The sequence below is a fragment of the Salmo trutta genome, chromosome 16 (assembly GCF_901001165.1).
Source record: "Salmo trutta chromosome 16, fSalTru1.1, whole genome shotgun sequence".
NCBI lineage: Eukaryota > Metazoa > Chordata > Actinopteri > Salmoniformes > Salmonidae > Salmo > Salmo trutta.
Window position 1 is genome coordinate 39,252,775 of NC_042972.1, and position 18,735 is coordinate 39,271,509.

The 18,735-nt window shown below is 43.7% G+C and overlaps 1 protein-coding gene across 2 annotated transcripts in view; it reads left to right on the top strand.

Moving 5' to 3' along the window:
* LOC115150739 (plexin-A2) overlaps positions 1–18,735 on the top strand; it is a 50,254-nt gene that overhangs the window by 13,987 nt on the left and 17,532 nt on the right. For both annotated transcript variants that reach the window (XM_029694337.1, XM_029694338.1), the window contains exons 4-8: positions 7,791–7,925; positions 12,647–12,747; positions 16,958–17,081; positions 17,232–17,385; positions 17,566–17,662. In XM_029694337.1, coding sequence (XP_029550197.1) covers positions 7,791–7,925; positions 12,647–12,747; positions 16,958–17,081; positions 17,232–17,385; positions 17,566–17,662 — 611 coding nt within the window. The remainder of the gene's footprint in view (positions 1–7,790; positions 7,926–12,646; positions 12,748–16,957; positions 17,082–17,231; positions 17,386–17,565; positions 17,663–18,735) is intronic.

The following is an 18,735-nucleotide window of genomic DNA, read 5'->3' on the forward strand; positions in this document are numbered from 1 at the left end:
TGGCAAAACACGAGAAGGACATGAATGCATCCAACATTCTCCTCAGTGGTTAGCTATAATCACGTAGTAGTATTTCCTTTGGATTAATATGATAAGCACACAGCTCTCACAAATTATCTCAAGTGCAGATACTACATTCATTACAGCTTTTTGAGAAGTGACCAAGTGAGGACACTTTCCAATGTGTATGTACTAAATGACTTAAGCTTCTCAAAGACAGCTTTAGAGCAGAAAGGAAATATTTGGTAATTGAAGTGATTAGTGGAGAATCTCAGACAGGAAGATGGGGACTGGCAATGAAGGTGTGTTTGAGTCTCTATTGAAAAGATTTTCATAACGGCATGCTCTGAACAGTAGCCTCAGTAAAGATATCTTCACAGCAGATAGAACTTCATTTGTGGTGAACTGTCTAAGTAGCAAGTGACAACATTCACGTTTATATCCACAACATCTCAAATACAACAAAAGATTTATTCGAATAAGTAACACAGGGAATAAATATACAATGAGCAATGATAGCTTGGCTATGCCCATGGGGTGGCAGTACTTTGTCAATGTGCAGAGGTACGAAGTAATTGAGCTAGATATGTACATAAAGGTAGGGGTAAAGCGACTAGGCAACAGGATAGATAATAGACAGTAGCAGCAGCGCATGTGGTGAGTGTGGAAGTGTGTACGTGTGTGTGTGGCGAATGTGTGCTTGTTTGTACGTGTAACGTGTAACGTGTGAGTGAGTGAGTGTGTGTTGGAGTGTCAGTGTAAGTATGTGTGAGTGTATGGGGAGAGTCCAGTGTGTGGGGAGAGTCCAGTGTGTGTGTATGTGTTGGAGTGTCAGTGTAAGTATGTGTGAGTGTATGGGGAGAGTCCAGTGTGTGGGGAGAGTCCAGTGTGTGTGTATGTGTTGGAGTGTCGGTGTAAGTATGTGTGAGTGTATGGGGAGAGTCCAGTGTGTGGGGAGAGTCCAGTGTGTGTGCATAGAGTCAAAAAGAATCAAGGCAGATAGTGTATAGTTAACCAAATAGCTACCTGGACAAACTATTTAGCAGTCGTATGGCTTGGGGGTAGAAGCTGTTCAAGAGCCCTTTGGTCCCAGACTTAGCGCTCCGGTACTGTTTGCCGTGTGGTAGCAGAGAGAACAGTCTATAACTTGAGTGGCTGGAGTCTTTAACAATTTTAGGGCCTTCCTCTGACACCGCCTGGTATAGAGGTCCTGGATGGCAGGAAGCTTGGCCCCAGTGATGTACTGGGCCGTACGCGCTACCATCTCTAGTGCCTTGCGATCGGATGCCGAGCAGTTGCCATACCAAGCGGTGATGCAGCTGTAGATCTTTTTGAGGAGCTGAGAGCCCATGCCATATCTTTTCAGCCTCCTGAGGGTGAAGAGGCGTTGTCGTGCCCTCTTCACGACTGTGTTGGTGTGTTTGGATGTTAACCCTGGTGTCCTGACTAAATTCCCAATCTGGCTTTCATACCATCATGGCCACCTAATCATCCCCAGTTTACAATTGGCTCATTCATCCCCCCTCCTCTCCCCTGTAACTATTCCCCAGGCCGTTGCTGTAAATGAAAATGTGTTCTCAGTCAACTTACCTGGTAAAATAAAAAGATTATGCGATGTGGACACCGAAGGACCGGCTCCACTACAGCCTTGTCAATGTGAATGGGGGCGTGTTTGGCCCTCAATATCCTGTAGTCCACAATAAGCTCCTTTGTCTTGCCCACATTGAAGGAGAAGTTGTTGTCCTGGCACCACACTGCCAGGTCTCTGACCTCCCTATAGGCTGTCTCATCGTCATTGGTGATCAGGCTCACCACCGTCGTGTCATCGCCAAACTTGATGATGGTGTCGTGGGCGGCCATCCAGTCATCGGTGAACAGGGAGTACAGGAGGAAGACTAAGCACGCACCCCTGAGGGGCACCGCTTGGAGGGAACTATGGTGTTTAACGCTGAGCTGTAGTCTATGAACAGCATTCTCACCTAGCTATTTCCCCTGTTATCCAGGTGGGAGAGGGCAGTGTGAAGTGAAATAGAGATTGCGTCATCTGTGAATCTGTTTGGGAGGTATGCGAATTGGAGGGGGTCCAGGGTGTCTGGGATGATGGTGTTGATGTGAGCCATGACCAGCATTTCATGGCTACAGATGTGAGTGCTATGGGGTGGTAGTCATTTAGACAGGTTTCCTTGGCATTCTTGGGCACAGGGACTATGGTGGTCAGCTTGAAACATGTAGGTATTACAGACTGGGTCAGGGAGAGGTTGAAAAAGTCAATGAAGACACTTGCCAGCAGGTCAGCGCATGCTCTGAGTACGCGTCCTGGTAATCCGTCTGGCTCTGTGGCGTTGTGAATGTTAACCTGTTTTAAGGTCTTACTCACATGGGCTGGAGAGCGTCATCACACAGTTGTCCGGAACAGTACTCTCATGCATGATAGAAGGGCAGCTATTTCCATATATCCTCTGCTTCTCTTGAGTTCTGCTTGCATTAGGACACTGAAACATGTACTGCACTTAGTACACACCCATGAGCATGCAGGCTAAGACATGCACACGTGCAAAAACACACACACACACACACACACACACACACACACACACACACACACACACACACACACACACACACACACACACACACACACACACAGGATGCATCCGTTAAATAGCGGTTAAGAAAATTAAGTCCAGATGAGTGCCTGAATCGCCCCCCAAAACAAAGGGAATGGAGGAGGGGGTATAGAGGAGGACAGGAACAAGAGAACAGGAAGCAGGGCCCTGAAGGAGAGCCCAAAAGCTCTTAAGGGAAAACACAGAGACCTAGATGAGTCTGTGGTCATGTCGTAGAAATGGTGTTATGGGGGCTTGGAAGCTAGCCACAATGTAGAATGTTAAGTTCAGGGAAAAACTCAGGGATCATTCAGCAAACCTCATACCTTTCAACCCTGACACACATGCTGTATGTTTTTTTCCTTTGTCAGACGAGCCCTCTCACACAGCACATGCGTACGCACAAACATATACACACACAAACACAATTAGAGTGCATTAAGCCTAGTAAGTAATCATCTTTGGCAATTGCATTTGCTAACATACAGCTTGTTCAATGTCAGGGATCAATACAGCTCTCTTAGTAGCAGTGATGAGATGTCTGACTGATTAGAGCAGGTGTGTAATACAGACCTCCACCTCACTAAACACTAAGCACTGCAGCACCATCCCGTCTTAACAGGACAGACATACGCTCCTCCTCATCAGCATTCAGCCAAAGTCATGATGGATACGGGTTAATCAATGTCCACTCCAGTCTGTCAGCTAGAATTTGCCAAAACACACAGCCGTTCAACCCTGAAGGTTACCAGACGTACTGGCTTTATGTCACTGTATTTTCAGTCAGTTAGAAAGAGATGTTTGGAAAATGTCATGAACATTTGTTGCTAGTGTCCCTACTACCATATTTTATCTGGTAAAGGAATAAGGGAGACTGGGTGGATACTAGACTAAAACGTATAGGCTAGCTGAAGAGATCGCTCCCAGTCTATTATCCATATGGTAGGATATACTTAACACACTTTGCCCATGCTAGTCACATCTGGTCACATTTAGTGGGAATGGCAGGCCAACGACATGTACTGTAAACTGATCACATTTAGTGGGAATGGCAGGCCAACGACATGTACTGTAAACTGATCACATTTAGTGGGAATGGCTGGCCAACGACATGTACTGTAAACTGATCACATTTAGTGGGAATGGCAGGCTAACGACATGTACTGTAAACTGATCACATTTAGTGGGAATGGCTGGCCAACGACATGTACTGTAAACTGATCACATTTAGTGGGAATGGCAGGCTAACGACATGTACTGTAAACTGATCACATTTAGTGGGAATGGCTGGCCAACGACATGTACTGTAAACTAATCACATTTAGTGGGAATGGCTGGCCAACGACATGTACTGTAAACTGATCACATTTAGTGGGAATGGCAGGCTAACGACATGTACTGTAAACTGATCACATTTAGTGGGAATGGCAGGCCAACGACATGTACTGTAAACTGATCACATTTAGTGGGAATGGCAGGCCAACGACATGTACTGTAAACTGATCACATTTAGTGGGAATGGCAGGCTAACGACATGTACTGTAAACTGATCACATTTAGTGGGAATGGCAGGCCAACGACATGTACTGTAAACTGATCACATTTAGTGGGAATGGCAGGCCAACGACATGTACTGTAAACTGATCACATTTAGTGGGAATGGCTGGCCAACGACATGTACTGTAAACTGATCACATTTGACACAAACCTCCAGGGAAATGGGAAGCTAATAGGAACATTTATGTACAGTAATGTGTACCTCTTCTAGAACCCTTTTAAATGGATTCCTTTATCATAATAATCTCATAATCAATCCTGCATGATAATTGTTAAAGGAGGAGAAATTACTAAATTTTGTGTTTTTTGTTTTAAGGATGGAAGCACAGACAAACAACCACTGAAAATAAGATTAAAAAAGCAGCAAACCATGCCAATAGAGCTGGGGGGGACAGGTTGTTTTCATTACTAAGAATTACGTGGGATCATATGAAATTCCAATAGTTATTTGGGTTATTTGACTTTGTTTGTATCCAATGTTGGTCTCTAAGGGGGTTAAGATTCATTTCCTCCATCAGTATCAGGAAGGAAAACACACCGTTGTAGGTATAAATATGATTCAGGAGTCAAAAGCACTTCCTCTTATAGGTTAGTTTGGACATTTAAAGGGATAGTTCACCCAAATTAGAAAATGACACATTGGTTTCCTTACCCTGTAAACAGTCTATGGACAAGGTATGACAGCAATCTATGATTTGGTTTAGTTTCCCTGGCAGTAGCTGTTTCCAAATGCTAATGTTTTAGTGACTATAAGTAACTTTGGTGAGCTTCACATGATTCCTGAAAAATGCTAACATCGGTGCCATGACTTGAATGGGATTTGTGCCACAAATGCTAAAAAGTGAGTATTTGGAAACAGTGCCAGGTAAACTAAGCTATTTCTCTGAGTGAAAAAAAAAGTGGCATGCCAGCATGCTTTGTTGACCGTTGATTCTTAGAATAGTTTGTTTCAATACCTGTGTTTCTGCATGCGCATTGATTGATTCGTTGATTTTATACTATACAAAGATAAATAAATAAACATTTCTAAACTAATCCAATCTGTAAGGGGTTTGATTGATCGCACCTGTTACTGAGATGGTTATTCCAGTTTAGATTGTTTTTAAATCCTTCACCATAGCAGTCATTCTGAATGCAGGTTCTGGGTGATAAAATATTCCTATTGTTGGATTTCCTCTCTCTGGCTGGATTCCAATAGGAATTACTAATCACTTCACAAACCAGCATATTGTGACTTGAAAGTCTGATGTGGCCCATGAGCCAGTATTTTCAGACCACAATGTTGAGGATAACTAAGCCATAACTAAAGGCCTTATCAAATGTATAATATATGGTCATAAAGGGTTTACTTTTCATTTAAATGAATCCACTTCCTGTAGATAGTCACTTGGTGAAGGCTTTAGGACAAAAAGTCCTTGAATGCAACAACCATGTCTCTGTCACTAACAAACACAGTCATGGGTGGGTGTCTCTCAAATTCACTCAAAAAGACATGCTGGGAAATATGCAAACACGGCTTTACACCCTAAAGTGTTAAAACAACACCTCCCCCCCAAAATACTGTAACACTACATGTGTTATTCCATAACACAAAAAATGTAAGTCAGAATTTGCAACACCCATAGTGTTAGGAAACCAACACTTTAGGGGTGTTAGTTTGTCAAAACTTTGAAAAGTGTTAGTTTAACATAGTGGATGTTAAATCCTGATCTCAAATTTGCTGTGTATCCTTCTCACACAAAGAGAGAGCAAACATCTTTGTGTACATATACAGTAAGAGCCTTGAAATTAAATTATTTGTGGGTTGCGGTTCAAATGTTCTGTTTACAAAACATTTTCTTCATTACATGACTAAGGTTGATAAGACAACAGTCATCGGTTGATCCTTGTGAACTAGCCACTTTTCGTCATGTACATTACTTCTACCACAAACTCTGGCTGAACTAGGACAGCTTCTAGGCACTGTGCACATGTCAGCAGCTACCTGCAGGCTCATTATAAAACCAGTGAAATGCTCCTTCTCTCATTACGGACTGTGGGCTTAAAGACAGATTGAAGACCTGTTGTAGTCCCACAGGGCCAGAGCCCGTAGCAACCCTGTTTTAGATTATAAACCCATATATAAATGGATTGAAATCAAACTCTGGGCCGGTCAAAAGGTCAACATTCCATCTGAGCTCATAAATTGGATCCTGTCCACTGTGGTGGCCCCTGGTCAACCTCCTAATGCCTTGCTAAATATCTCTATGGACAATTTAGGTTTTATTTACAATAACATTTTGCGAAGGGAACTCGTACAAGCTTTAGTTTCTATTTATGAAATATGGAGTGTGGGAAATGGAATGGAAGCCGACTCCACTTTGCGTGGGATTGTGGTAAGAGAGTCCGAGGATGAGGGGGAAGACAGGGAAGGGGGGCAGGGATCCACTAAATAGACGAGAAGTTAAAGAGAACAACTTTCTATTCAGTGACTGGTTAGGAGGTTGAAAGTGTCAAATCAATGGTGGACAGAGCTGGTTAAATGACAAACGGAGCAGAGTGGACACCATGATCCTCTGGTGATCCTGCTGAGAGAATCCCCTGACTGTGTCCCTAAATTACTGCAGCTCTGGGCCTGCTTGCCAGGCGTTGGTCGGTTTGTCCCAGAGGGATTGTCCTGTAGGATTCTCCCATCTCAGCCCAAGAGATGTTTTTCTCTGTACTCCCCTTTGTTTTTGGTGGGGAGCCCAGCTTGCAGGAGAGGACTTCTGACTGGAAGGTGGAAAGGTTGATTGATTGGTGCAGTTTTGGAGCCCAGGGGATCCAATCATGCAATCCGTTTGTATTGATTGCTGCTGTGTCTATTGAGAGAGCTTTGTGAGTCTGCCAGGGACTGTGTGTACTGGCCTGGCATGCAGGGAGATGTGCTGCAGTCCAACCTGAGCTTGGTGCTGGAGATTTGTAGTGTCCAGATAACTAGAATGGAGGATATGTTGTTTATTATGGGCTTCTCACGTCTCAATGTCTATTCCTCTGCCTCCTCTTATACTGTATTTAGAGGAGTATTGCCTTTATCTAAAAAAGTACATTGAATGATATTTTTGTGCTTGATTTCTTAGCAGCCATTACATTTGAGATAGTACATCTAATGAGGATATTTTCTCTTGGGTGTTGAACTTGAAGGTTTATTAATTTTGTCTGTCAAGACCCAGGGTAGATGTGATAATAATGTACTGTGATGTATGAAGCAATTCAGATGTCTGATATAGCCTACTAATGAGGGCAGTGTTTTCTGAGTATTGATGAAAATGTGGCCTGTGGACAGAAGGGGGTAGGGGAAGGGAATTCAATTCTCTGTTTGGAAGTAGACGCCTATCCGCCTGCATGCTTTTAATGAGCTCCAAAAAGATGGTGGTTTGAAAGTCATGCCAAAGTCAAATCTTTAGAGTCTGGTTTACTTGAAAACAAGCCAGAAAAATGCCACCACCAGTAACAGCATTAACTAATGCTGGAGTAGGGACAACATTACAAAGCCAAGCTAAAACCACAGTAATCCATAGGTATGTTTGGTCAAAACCATCCCTTTATTTAATATTCAAGCATACAGATGTAATTGACCAGACCTATGTCTGTCTTTCTCTACTTCAGATCAGAGTGGGTGGGCCTCCTGCGGGCGGGGTGCAGTATGAGACCCTGACCGTGATGACAGATGGCAGTCCTATCCTCCGAGACATGGCCTTCACTCAGGACCGCAACTCTCTCTACGTCATGTCTGACAGTCTGGTGAGGAATCTCCCATTTCCTGCTGTATCAGAAGCAAATGTTTATAGGTTAACAAGACCCTTAACTATGAACAGAATGATGTACGTACTCTATGGGTTCAAAGTTGTGATTCAAATTCAAATTCAAATTAGTGGATTCGACTATTTCAGCCACACCCATTGCTGACAGGTGTATAAAATCAAGTACACAGCCATGTAATCTCCATAGACAAACACTGGCAGTTGAATGGCCTTACTGAAGAGCTCAGTGACTTTCAATATGGCACTGTTATAGGATGCCACCTTTCCAACAAGTATGTTCGTAAAATTTCTGCCCTGCTAGTGCTGTCAACTGTAAGTGCTGTTATTGTGAAGGGGAAACATCTAGGAGCAACAACAGCTCAGCCCCAAAGTGGTAGGCCACACAACCTCGCAGAACGGGACTGCCGGGTGCTGAAGCATGTAGCGTGTAAAATCATCTTTCCTCGGTTGCAACACTCATTACCGAGTTCCAAACTGCCTCTGGAAGTAACGTCAGCACAAGAACAAGCGTCGGCTGGAGTGGTGTAAAGCTCGCCGCCATTTGACTCTGGAGCAGTGGAAACGCGTTCTCTAGAGTGATGAATCCCGCTTCACCATCTGGCAGTCTGTGAGACCAATCTGGGTTTGGTGAATGCCAGGAGAACACTATCTGCCTGAATGCATAGTGCCATCTGTAAAGTTTGGTGGAGGAGGAATAATGGTCTGGGGCTGTTTTTCATGGTTCGTGCTAGGCCCCTTAGTTTAGAGAAATCTAAACGCTACAGCATACAATGACATTCTAGACGATTCTGTGTTCCCAACTTTGTGGCAACAGTTTGGGGAAGGCCCTTTCCTTTTTCAGCATGACAAAGCCCCCGTGCACAAAGGGAGGTCCATACAGAAATGGTTTGTTGTGATCGGTGTGGAGGAACTTGACTAGCCTGCACAGAGCCCTGAACTCAACCCCATCAAACACCTTTGGGATGAATTGGAACGCCGACTGAGAGCCAGGCCTAATCACCCAACATCAGTGCCCAACCTCACTAATGCAAGTCCCCGCAGCAATGTTCTAGTGGAAAGCCTTCCCAGAAGAATGGAGGCTGTTATAAGCAGCAAGGGGGAGGGGAGACCAACTCTATATTAATGCCCATGATTTTGGAATGACGTTCAATGAGCAGGTGTTTATATACTTATGACCATGTAGTGTATATAACGAGAATTGAAAATAGTAAAGATGAATTTGATCCGAAATATTTGATCTTGTGCTCTCCTTCATACATTGTGATACTACTGTACATTTTGAATTCTTCTCTGATATTATATTATACGTACACTCCATGTTGGGTTGTGTGTAAGATATGCAGGGCATGTTCAGACAGAATGACAGATGCTCTAATTACTCACCCATGTGCACTGACTAACATGTATCTCATACTACACACATCCCACAGAAAACCACTAGACTAACAGGCATCTCATACATGCCACAGAAAACCATTACAAGTCCATTCATCTACACACATCCCATAGAAATTACTTGACTTCGATGTATCTTCTAATCTACATGCTACAGACATCCCATTGAAAACCAGACATTTCATTGGTTTGTGGATATTTTTTGGTGTTCTCCAGTTAGGCCAGCATCACAGCAGCTAGCAGAGCAGTTGTTGTTGGCAGATATCCTCTGGACTCTTTGGAGATAAGAGGGAACAGTGGTAATCACTTTCAACTCCCATCAAGTGATTTTTCTGGCACAGTCACGTTCATGGCGTTGTGTAATGGGATTAGATTTCAGTACGGCCAAAAGGCCTGCTATCACTGCTACACTCACTTGTCTTCCAACTGTTGGAATATATTTTTAAACTGATGGAATATAAACTAAACTGATGGACAAAGAGGCAGAGGGCGTTTGAACAACACAGGCGGCATAAATTAGTTTAATGTGTCTAGAAATAATCTCTAAACATCAAGTGAAGGAATAAATAAGGTTCTCTGTGAGAAATGAGGGAGAAACGGGCACAGGCATTGTACATAAGTGTCTCTTGATACAAATGAAGGAAGCACTTCCTAGAGTGTGATAGACTGGAAGAGACAGGACATCACTTATTGACAAGCCCTTGTTGTTCAAGGAGACACACATGCTCCCTTCAAGGAGATACTCTTCCCGTTCGGATTGTAGTATGAGAACATGGACGCATGTAACCAACCAAACCAGCCCATGGCCATGCACTCTCTCTCACCTTATATTGGAATCATACAGTCTGCTTGTGGCTTTTGGCCCATAGGGACCGGAAAAGGAGTAAAGCCTTCCTCCCTTTCTCTTATTCCAATCAGACCTTCCTAGAGCTTTACAGAGGAATTCCAGGAGGAGAGGGGCTTGCTGGGCTGCTCTCTCAGATTTCCTGCTTTCCCAGCCGGTCCCAGAGTATGGGGATTTGGGGATTTCTCTGAGCCAAACAATAGAGAAATTATGTGAAATGAGGAGCGAGACACAAACAGATTTCACTGCGATCAGGCGACCCTCGCAGAATAACAATGAGAGGAACGGAGTGTGTGTTTGTGTGTGTGTAAGTAGTCTAAGAATGTACTTTTTTTATCCTACCAAGCGGCTTTATAATAGTGGATCTGTTTGATGTCCTAAGGGTTGATTATTTGTTGAAACATCTATCTATCACTGCTTTACGTTGAGAAGTATTGTCCAAACATACACACTCTTCATTGAATTGTAATGGTCTGACTGTAGCATGGGGTCAGAGGTTTAAAGCTGGCCCATGACAAGTGTTATTACAGTTATTCACTCAGAGGGAATACAACCTGCATTGGCTACAAGGCAATCTCTCTACAAGTGCTGCACTGTAAAATGTGAAACACTTGCTAAAAGTTTCACATTTGCTTCTTCACAAACTCAATTTCTGAGAGTACCATAGTTTAGGACACATTAGATAATGAATTCCCCTCTTATTCCCATTTAGTCAGTATAATTAACCAGAAGGCAGCAGTTATAACCCGGGTGAACTGTAACATCATCATACAGGCTACACATCGTACATAAACAGTATAGGCTGCCTGTAGTACTTATAGAGCAGGGCTCTCCAACCCCGTTCCCGGAGGGATTTCGCACCAACTCAATCTAGCGCACCTGATTCTAATAATTAGCTGGCTGATTAGCTGAATCAGGTTAGTTCCAACTGGGGTTGGAGCGAAATCAACAGTAGGGTAGCGCTCCAGGAACAGGGTCGGAGAGCCCTGTTATAAAGGCAACCATGATCCGTCTCGTCAAGGGAAAAAGGCACAGGAGGAAATACTTCGTATCTGGGCATTTTGTTGAGTGTGGTTTGGTTGGACTTTGTGTGAGGTTGTTTGGACAGGAAGGGTTATTAGTCTCTGTCCTGGCTTCCCCCTGACCCGTCCTTGAACCTTTTGTTTTCCCTGTCAAGGGGTCAGCAGCTGTGAACACAACAGGTCAGAGAGGAGAGCAACCTCTGTCTGTCCTCCCAGCAGATCGACTAGTCACATAATAAGCTGATGGTTGATGGATAGGGCCAGTTGAAGAAAGATAACAATCTGAAGCGTTCATCAAGTGACTGCCAATGATTTCAATGTGAAAATGAATTTTAGTTACATTTCTATGGATTTTCTAGGGCTGTACATTTGTGGGAGAATGTGGTCCTAAAAAAAGAAATTCTGCTGTCAATGTCATCTCTTTGTGATTCACAGCTATGCCTTATGCTCAGGTAAAATCCGATGGACAAATAAACTCCCATCATCTGAGCACCAGAGGCACACAGCACAAGAGGCACGCTGTTGGCACAGTGACACCAAGGCCCACTCTGTCTGTCTGCTCCTTCCCCTTCTCAGCTAGTTTAGAAGAGGCTGATCTGAGTTGGGTTGGTTTGGTCGATTACTCCTCCTGCATCAGATTTGCTCGTCCATCCCTTCTAAAATAATTTTTCTAATGGAATGCACTGTGTTCTGAACACTTAAACGGATTTTGCAGGAAGCGGCAGATAATCAGTTTTGCTAACACAGAGCTGGGAGAGAACCCACTTACGCTATCAAGTGCAGCAGAGACGTTCTAATCCATAATTCACTCTTCATTTGTGATTGCTTACATCAAGAAATTGCTTGCATTGTCCGTCAAAGGGGAGAATAATAGCAAAGTATGAAATAGCAAAGCTTCAACCTGTTTGTGTATGCACTGGCTGCTGGCGCTGCCCACTCAACAGCAACGTCTGGCACAGCGACCAATGGGAGCGTATGCTTTGCCAGGCGTCCACCTAGAGAGGTGGTGGTGTGTGTGTGTGTATGTGTGTAGGCTGATCTAGGATGTGAGCTCACCCATGGAGATCAGGCTGATCTAGGCTGTGGCTTTACTCCTTTCTCAGCCTGTTTGCCAAAGCCACTTCCTCTGTTGAACCTTCCCTCAATCAATCAGCTGAATCAATCTGATTTCACGGACTACCAGTCTTTTCTCAATTTCCTTAGATCATGTAAACTGTTTCATTGGTCAAGCCAACAGGAAATACACTATTTCAATGAATTCATGACATTTATCACATACCACACACAATTAATCAGCTAAAAAAGTCATGAAGCAATTATATAGAGCAATATGTTTTACACTTATTGTAAATCATATGCTACTCATATCTATGTGTATGTGAATGTTGTAGCCTCCATGGCCTCTGTGCTGCATCTAAGCCTTCCTCTGTTGTGTTGTAGGTGACCAAGGTCCCAGTGGAGGCATGTGAGCAATATGGGACCTGCGGAGAGTGTTTGAACTCTGAGGATCCTCATTGCGGCTGGTGTGTCTTGCTCAACGTGTAAGTCCACTACCACACTATTCTTAAAAGGCACAATGGCCATGGTTTAACACACCAATTACATAACTTACCAACAGCTGGAATTTAGATGGGAAAAAAGGAGTAAGAATTAGAATCCCTCAAATAGAAAATGGTGCTATTGAGCACACAGATACAGACAGACAAACTGTCACTGCTGGTATGGGGGGTCAGAATGAGACAATGGGGACAGAGTACAGAAGGATTACGGGGAGTAGACAGGGTAACCCACTGGGCTGCTGCAGACTATAACATTTTGGTCTTTGAGAGACTGGGCTTACATCTTAATTGTCTGACCGGCATGTTAGCTTACGTAATAGAACAGGACAGACCAGAAGGGATTCAGAAGATTAAAACCCAGGCAGTGTTTCTGAAAATTTACTGAAACAGACCTCAGAAAGGATTTAATATGCAGTATTATATGGCATTTGCATTTCAGCAATCTCTACGATCATCATTATCTAAATTGCAGCTCTTGGAGTGCACTCTTATCATCGTACTTGACTAGCAAAACACAGAATGGATTTATCCTAATTATACAGAACAAAAATATAAATGCAACATGTAAAATCTTGGTCCCATGTGTCATGAGCTGAAATAAAAGATCCCAGAAATTGTCCACATGCACAAAAAGCTTATTTCTCAAAAATGTTGTGCACAAATTTGTTTGCATCCCTGTCATTTGCCAAGATAGTTTTTCCACCTGACAGGTGTGGCATATCAATAAGCTGATTAAACAGCATGATCATTACACAGGTGCACCTTGGGCTGGGGACAATAAAAGACCACTCTAAAATGTGCAGTTTTGTCACACAACACAATGCCACAGATGTCTCAAGTTTTGAGGAAGTGTGCAATTTGCATGCTGACTGCAGGATTGTCCACCAGAGCTGTTTCCAGAGAATTGAATGTTCATTTCTCTACCATAAGCCACCTCCAACTTTGTTTTAGAGAATTTCGCAGTACGCCCAACCTTCCTCACATCCGCAGACCACGTGTAACCATGCCAGCCCAGGACCTCCACATCTAGCCTCTTCACCTGTGGAATCGTCTGAGACCAGCCACCCGGACAGCTGATGAAACTGTCGGTGTGCAAAACCGAAGAATTTCTGCACAAACTGTCAGAAACTGTCAAATCAAATCAAATTTTATTGCTCACATACACATGGTTAGCAGATGTTAATGCAAGTGTAGTGAAATGCTTGTGCTTCTAGTTCCGACAGTGCAGTAATATCTAATAAGTAATCTAACAATTTCACAACAACTACCTTATACACACAAGTGTAAAGGAATGAATAAGAATATGTACATATAAATATATGGATGAGCGATGGCCGAACAGCAGAGGCAAGATGCAGTAGATTGTATAGAGTACAGTATATACATATGAGATGAGTAATGTAGGGTATGTAAACATTATATAAAGTGGCATTGTTTAAAGTGACTAGTGATACCTTTATTACATCCAATTTTTAATTATTGAAGTGGCTAGAGATTGAGTCAGTATGTTGGCAGCAGCCACTCAATGTTAGTGATGGCTGTTTAACAGTCTGATGGCCTTGAGATAGAAACTGTTTTTCAGTCTCTCGGTCCCAGCTTTGATGCACCTGTACTGACCTCGCCTTCTAGATGATAGCGGGGTGAACAAGCAGTGGCTCGGGTGGTTGTTGTCCTTGATTATCTTTTTGGCCTTCCTGTGACATCGGGTGGTGTAGGTGTCTTGGAGGGCAGGTGATACGTTGTGCAGACCACACTACCCTCTGGAGAGCCTTATGGTTGTGGGCGGAGCAGTTGCCGTACCGGGCGGTGATACAGTCCGACAGGATGCTCTCGATTGTGCATCTGTAAAAGTTTGTGAGTGTTTTTGGTGACAAGCCAAATTTCTTCAGCCTCCTGAGGTTGAAGCGGCGCTGTTGCGCCTTCTTCACCACACTGTCTGTGTGGGTGGACCATTTCAGTTTGTCCGTGATGTGTACACCGAGGAACTTAAAACTTTCCAGCTTCTCCACTACTGTCCCATCGATGTGGATAGGGGGGGGGGGGGGGGTGCTCCCTCTGCTGTTTCCTGAAGTCCAGGATCATCTCCTTTGTTTTGTTGACGTTGTGTGAGGTTATTTTCCTGACACCACACTCCAAGGGAGTCTGCAAACTTGATGATTGAGTTGGAGGCGTGCATGGCCACGCAGTCATGGGTGAACAGGGAGTACAGGAGAGGGCTGAGAACGCACCCTTGTGGGGCCCCAGTGTTGAGGATCAGCAGGGTGGAGATCTTGTTTCCTACTCTCACCACCTGGGGGTGGCCAGTCAGAAAGTCCAGGACCCAGTTGCACAGAGCGAGGTCGAGACCCAGGGTCTTGAGCTTAATGACGATTTTGGAGGGTACTATGGTGTTAAATGCTGAGCTGTAATCGATTAACAGCATTCTTACATAGGTATTCCTCTTGTCCAGATGGGTTAGGGCAGTATGCAGTGTGATTGCGATTGCGTCGTCTGTGGACCTATTGGGGCGGTAAGCAAATTGGAGTGGGTCTAGGTGTCAGGTATGGTGGAGGGGATATTATCCTTGACGAGTCTCTCAAAGCACTTCATGATGACGGAAGTGAGTGCTACGGGGCGATAGTCATTTAGCTCAGTTACCTTAGCTTTCTTGGGAACAGGAACAATGGTGGCCCTCTTGAAGCAAGTGGGAACAGCAGACTGGGATAGGGATTGATTGAGGGAAGCTGATGAGCTCAGGAAAGCTCATCTGCATGCTCATCGTCCTCACCAGGGTCTTGACCAGACTGCAGTTCGGCATCATAACCGACTTCAGTGGCCAAATGCTCACCTTCGATGGCCACCGGCACGCTGTAGAAGTGTGCTCTTCACAGATGTCCCAGTTCTTCCATGGCCTGCATACTCACCAGACATGTCACCCATTGAGCATGTTTGTTATGCTCTGGATTGACGTGTACTACAGCATGTTCCAGTTCCCGCCAATATCCAGCAACTTCCCACAGCCATTGAAGAGGAGTGGGACAACATTCCACAGGCCACAATCAACAGCCTGATCAACTCTATGCGAAGGAGATGTGTCGCACTGCATGAATGGTGGTCACACCAGATACGGAATGGTTTCTGATCCACGCCCTTCTATATTTTTTTGAGGTATCTGTATTCCCATACGTGAAATCCATAGATTAGGCCCTCATTTATTTATTTCAATTTCCTTATATGAACTATAACTCCGTAAAATGTTGCATTTATATTTTTGTTCTGGTACTTTATTCGTCATTTGTTTACTTTAGTGCAGTTTCCACTCCAAGTCCCAGTATTATACCTGTATGCATGCTACTTCCATGAGCTACTATTCACTATATAGCTACTATTGCCTGAATTAAATACTCAACTTGTCTCTCAAGAGTAAAACAGGGAGTTAGAAAATGCAACATGCAATCACTGTATATGCCCATCCAAAGCATGTGGAGGTAAAGCCCCATGTGACCTACAGAAGAGTGTGTGTGGTGTGTTAATGTCTAAGGGGCTAGGACAGGAGAACAAACAGCTCTATCAGACATGACATGGAGGGGGAGATGAGATAAAAGGGAATGAAAGGGCGTCTGGGATGAAATGGCTGTCCAGAGGCACTTCAATTAATGAGAGGCCAAGAAGTTAGTGTCTATTCTCCCTTTGGGTACAGGCTGTATCAAGGAAACGGTAGGAACAACAATCATCCATTCTGCCTTCATTGTCTTGTAATTACAGTTGAGGTCTCTGTGCGCTTTGAAGGCTCCCATGAGATGTCACCCTCGACAACGTCTGAGAGTTCATTAAGCACCGTCTCATCCCGCAGTGGGCATTACAAATGTAAAAGAGAGACACGCTTTATTGTCAAATCCTCGTCAAGAGGAAGCATGATCGCTGAGAGATGCAACCTTGAGATCCTCTCATTGTCTTAAGTGCAATTTTCTTGTGTTTGTGTGCATTTTCTAAATCTCCACGTCCCAAGCTATCACAATTTCTCGTTTAAAGAGACTGATTATATAACCCCAATATAAAACACAATTTATCCCATCTTACAACAATGCAGAACAATCCAATCACACTGATATGGGCTCACTTTCCTTAGTTGACCTCAATTGCTTTGACATTGCAACAATGTTGTTTAGATGTTCTTTAAGGTTTTGAATAATGTCCTGGTTCCCATCCATAGGTGTGCCAGAAGAGACCGGTGTCAGAGAGCAGAGGAGCCTTTCCGGTTCGCCACTGATATCGAACGTTGTGTGAAAATTATCGCTCACCCAGACAGCATCGCCGTGTCAGCACACGGTGTGCCCGTGAGTCAAATCTTAACCGTTCGTTCTTTACTTCTGATCAAACTGATTCTTACATGTTCTGAGTTTTGATGGTGGTGACGTGGTCCTGAGTTTTTCATGACAGACTAGACAGTTCCAAAGCAGCTATCCCTCTCTCCTCCTCTGCTATAGCTCCTGTTGGAGGTGAGCAACGTGCCTGACCTCTCAGCTGGGATCAGCTGTGCCTTTGGAGAGCAGGCGGAGATGGAGGGTCATGTCAACGGCAACAGAGTCATGTGTCTGTCCCCGTCTGGCAAGGAGGTCCCATACATACCTGAAGGACAAGGTGAGAAAAGATATAGCTCCAGTATAGAACCTATTTCTCTGTGTTCCTCAGTGATACAGATGTGACCTCTTTTTCAGAGGACCAACAGTCTGAATAAAGTTAAGCACTGTATAACCAAAAACCTGGAAACCCATAAATATACTCAAAATCAGATGTATCCTTACCCCCCCTATCTATCAGACTGGTTGAGTGTGGAGCTGCGTCTGAACTCTAAGGAGACAGGTCAAATGCTGGGCAGTACAGAGGTCAAGTTCTATAACTGCAGCATGCATCACACGTGAGTACAACACCCCCCGGCCCACACATGATCTGATCCATTCAATAAATAGAAGAGTACAACCCCATTAAGGACATTGATGTACGCAACCCCACTTAAGTACAGGCAGGTAGGTAACCTCTAAATTCAGATTTAGGTCAACCTTAGGCAGTCAACCCCGCATTGTTAGCTTATTTGGTTCTACTCAGTGTTTCTGGAATGGTTCCCTGAGGAACAGTGTACATCAGGGATCATCAACTAGATTATGCAGTTTATCATAGTGCACTGCGCTTTATTACGGGTGACAATTTTAGTACGCATCACTGCATTCTTTACCAGAAAGTTGGTTGGTCCTCTTTGATGTCATGTAGGTTGATACATTGCTATGTTTTCATTTATAAAGCCCTTTTACAAAAAGTCCCACTGTATCTACCATCATTACTCAACTTTAGACATACTAGTTGGCAAACTCTGGAAATTCCTTTGGTCTCTACTGAGTTAGGTAAATCAGCTTTAAGTTTTCTTGCACCTTATTTGTGGAACAATCTTCAAAATGTTCTTAAATTTGATGTTTTGGTGCCTCTAGGGAAATTCAGAAAGCTGATTGAGGACCTTATTACTGATGAATGTGTTTGTTTTTTATGACCGTGTTTTTCTTTCTGCTTCTATTTTGTATTTTTCTGTAATGTATGTAATTAAGGGCTCATCTGTAAAATAGACCTTGGTCTCAATATGACTCCCTTATAAAATTTGTCAAGAAACTGAAGTTCTCGTACAATGCTGTGTACTACTCCCTTCACAGAAGAGGCAAACTGGATCTAACCAGAATAGAAAGAGGAGTGGGAGGCCCCTAGCAGCTTCATTAAATAGTACCCGCACTCCTCTTTCTATTCTGGTTAGAGCCAGTTTTGCGCTGTTCTGTGAAGGGAGTTGTACGAGATCTTCAGTTTCTTGACAATTTCTTGCATGGAATAGCCTTCATTTCTCAGAACAAGAATTGACTGACGAGTTTCAGAAGAAAATTATTTGTTTCTGGCCATTTTGAGCCTGTAATCGAACCCACAAATGCTGATGCTCCAGATACTCAACTAGTT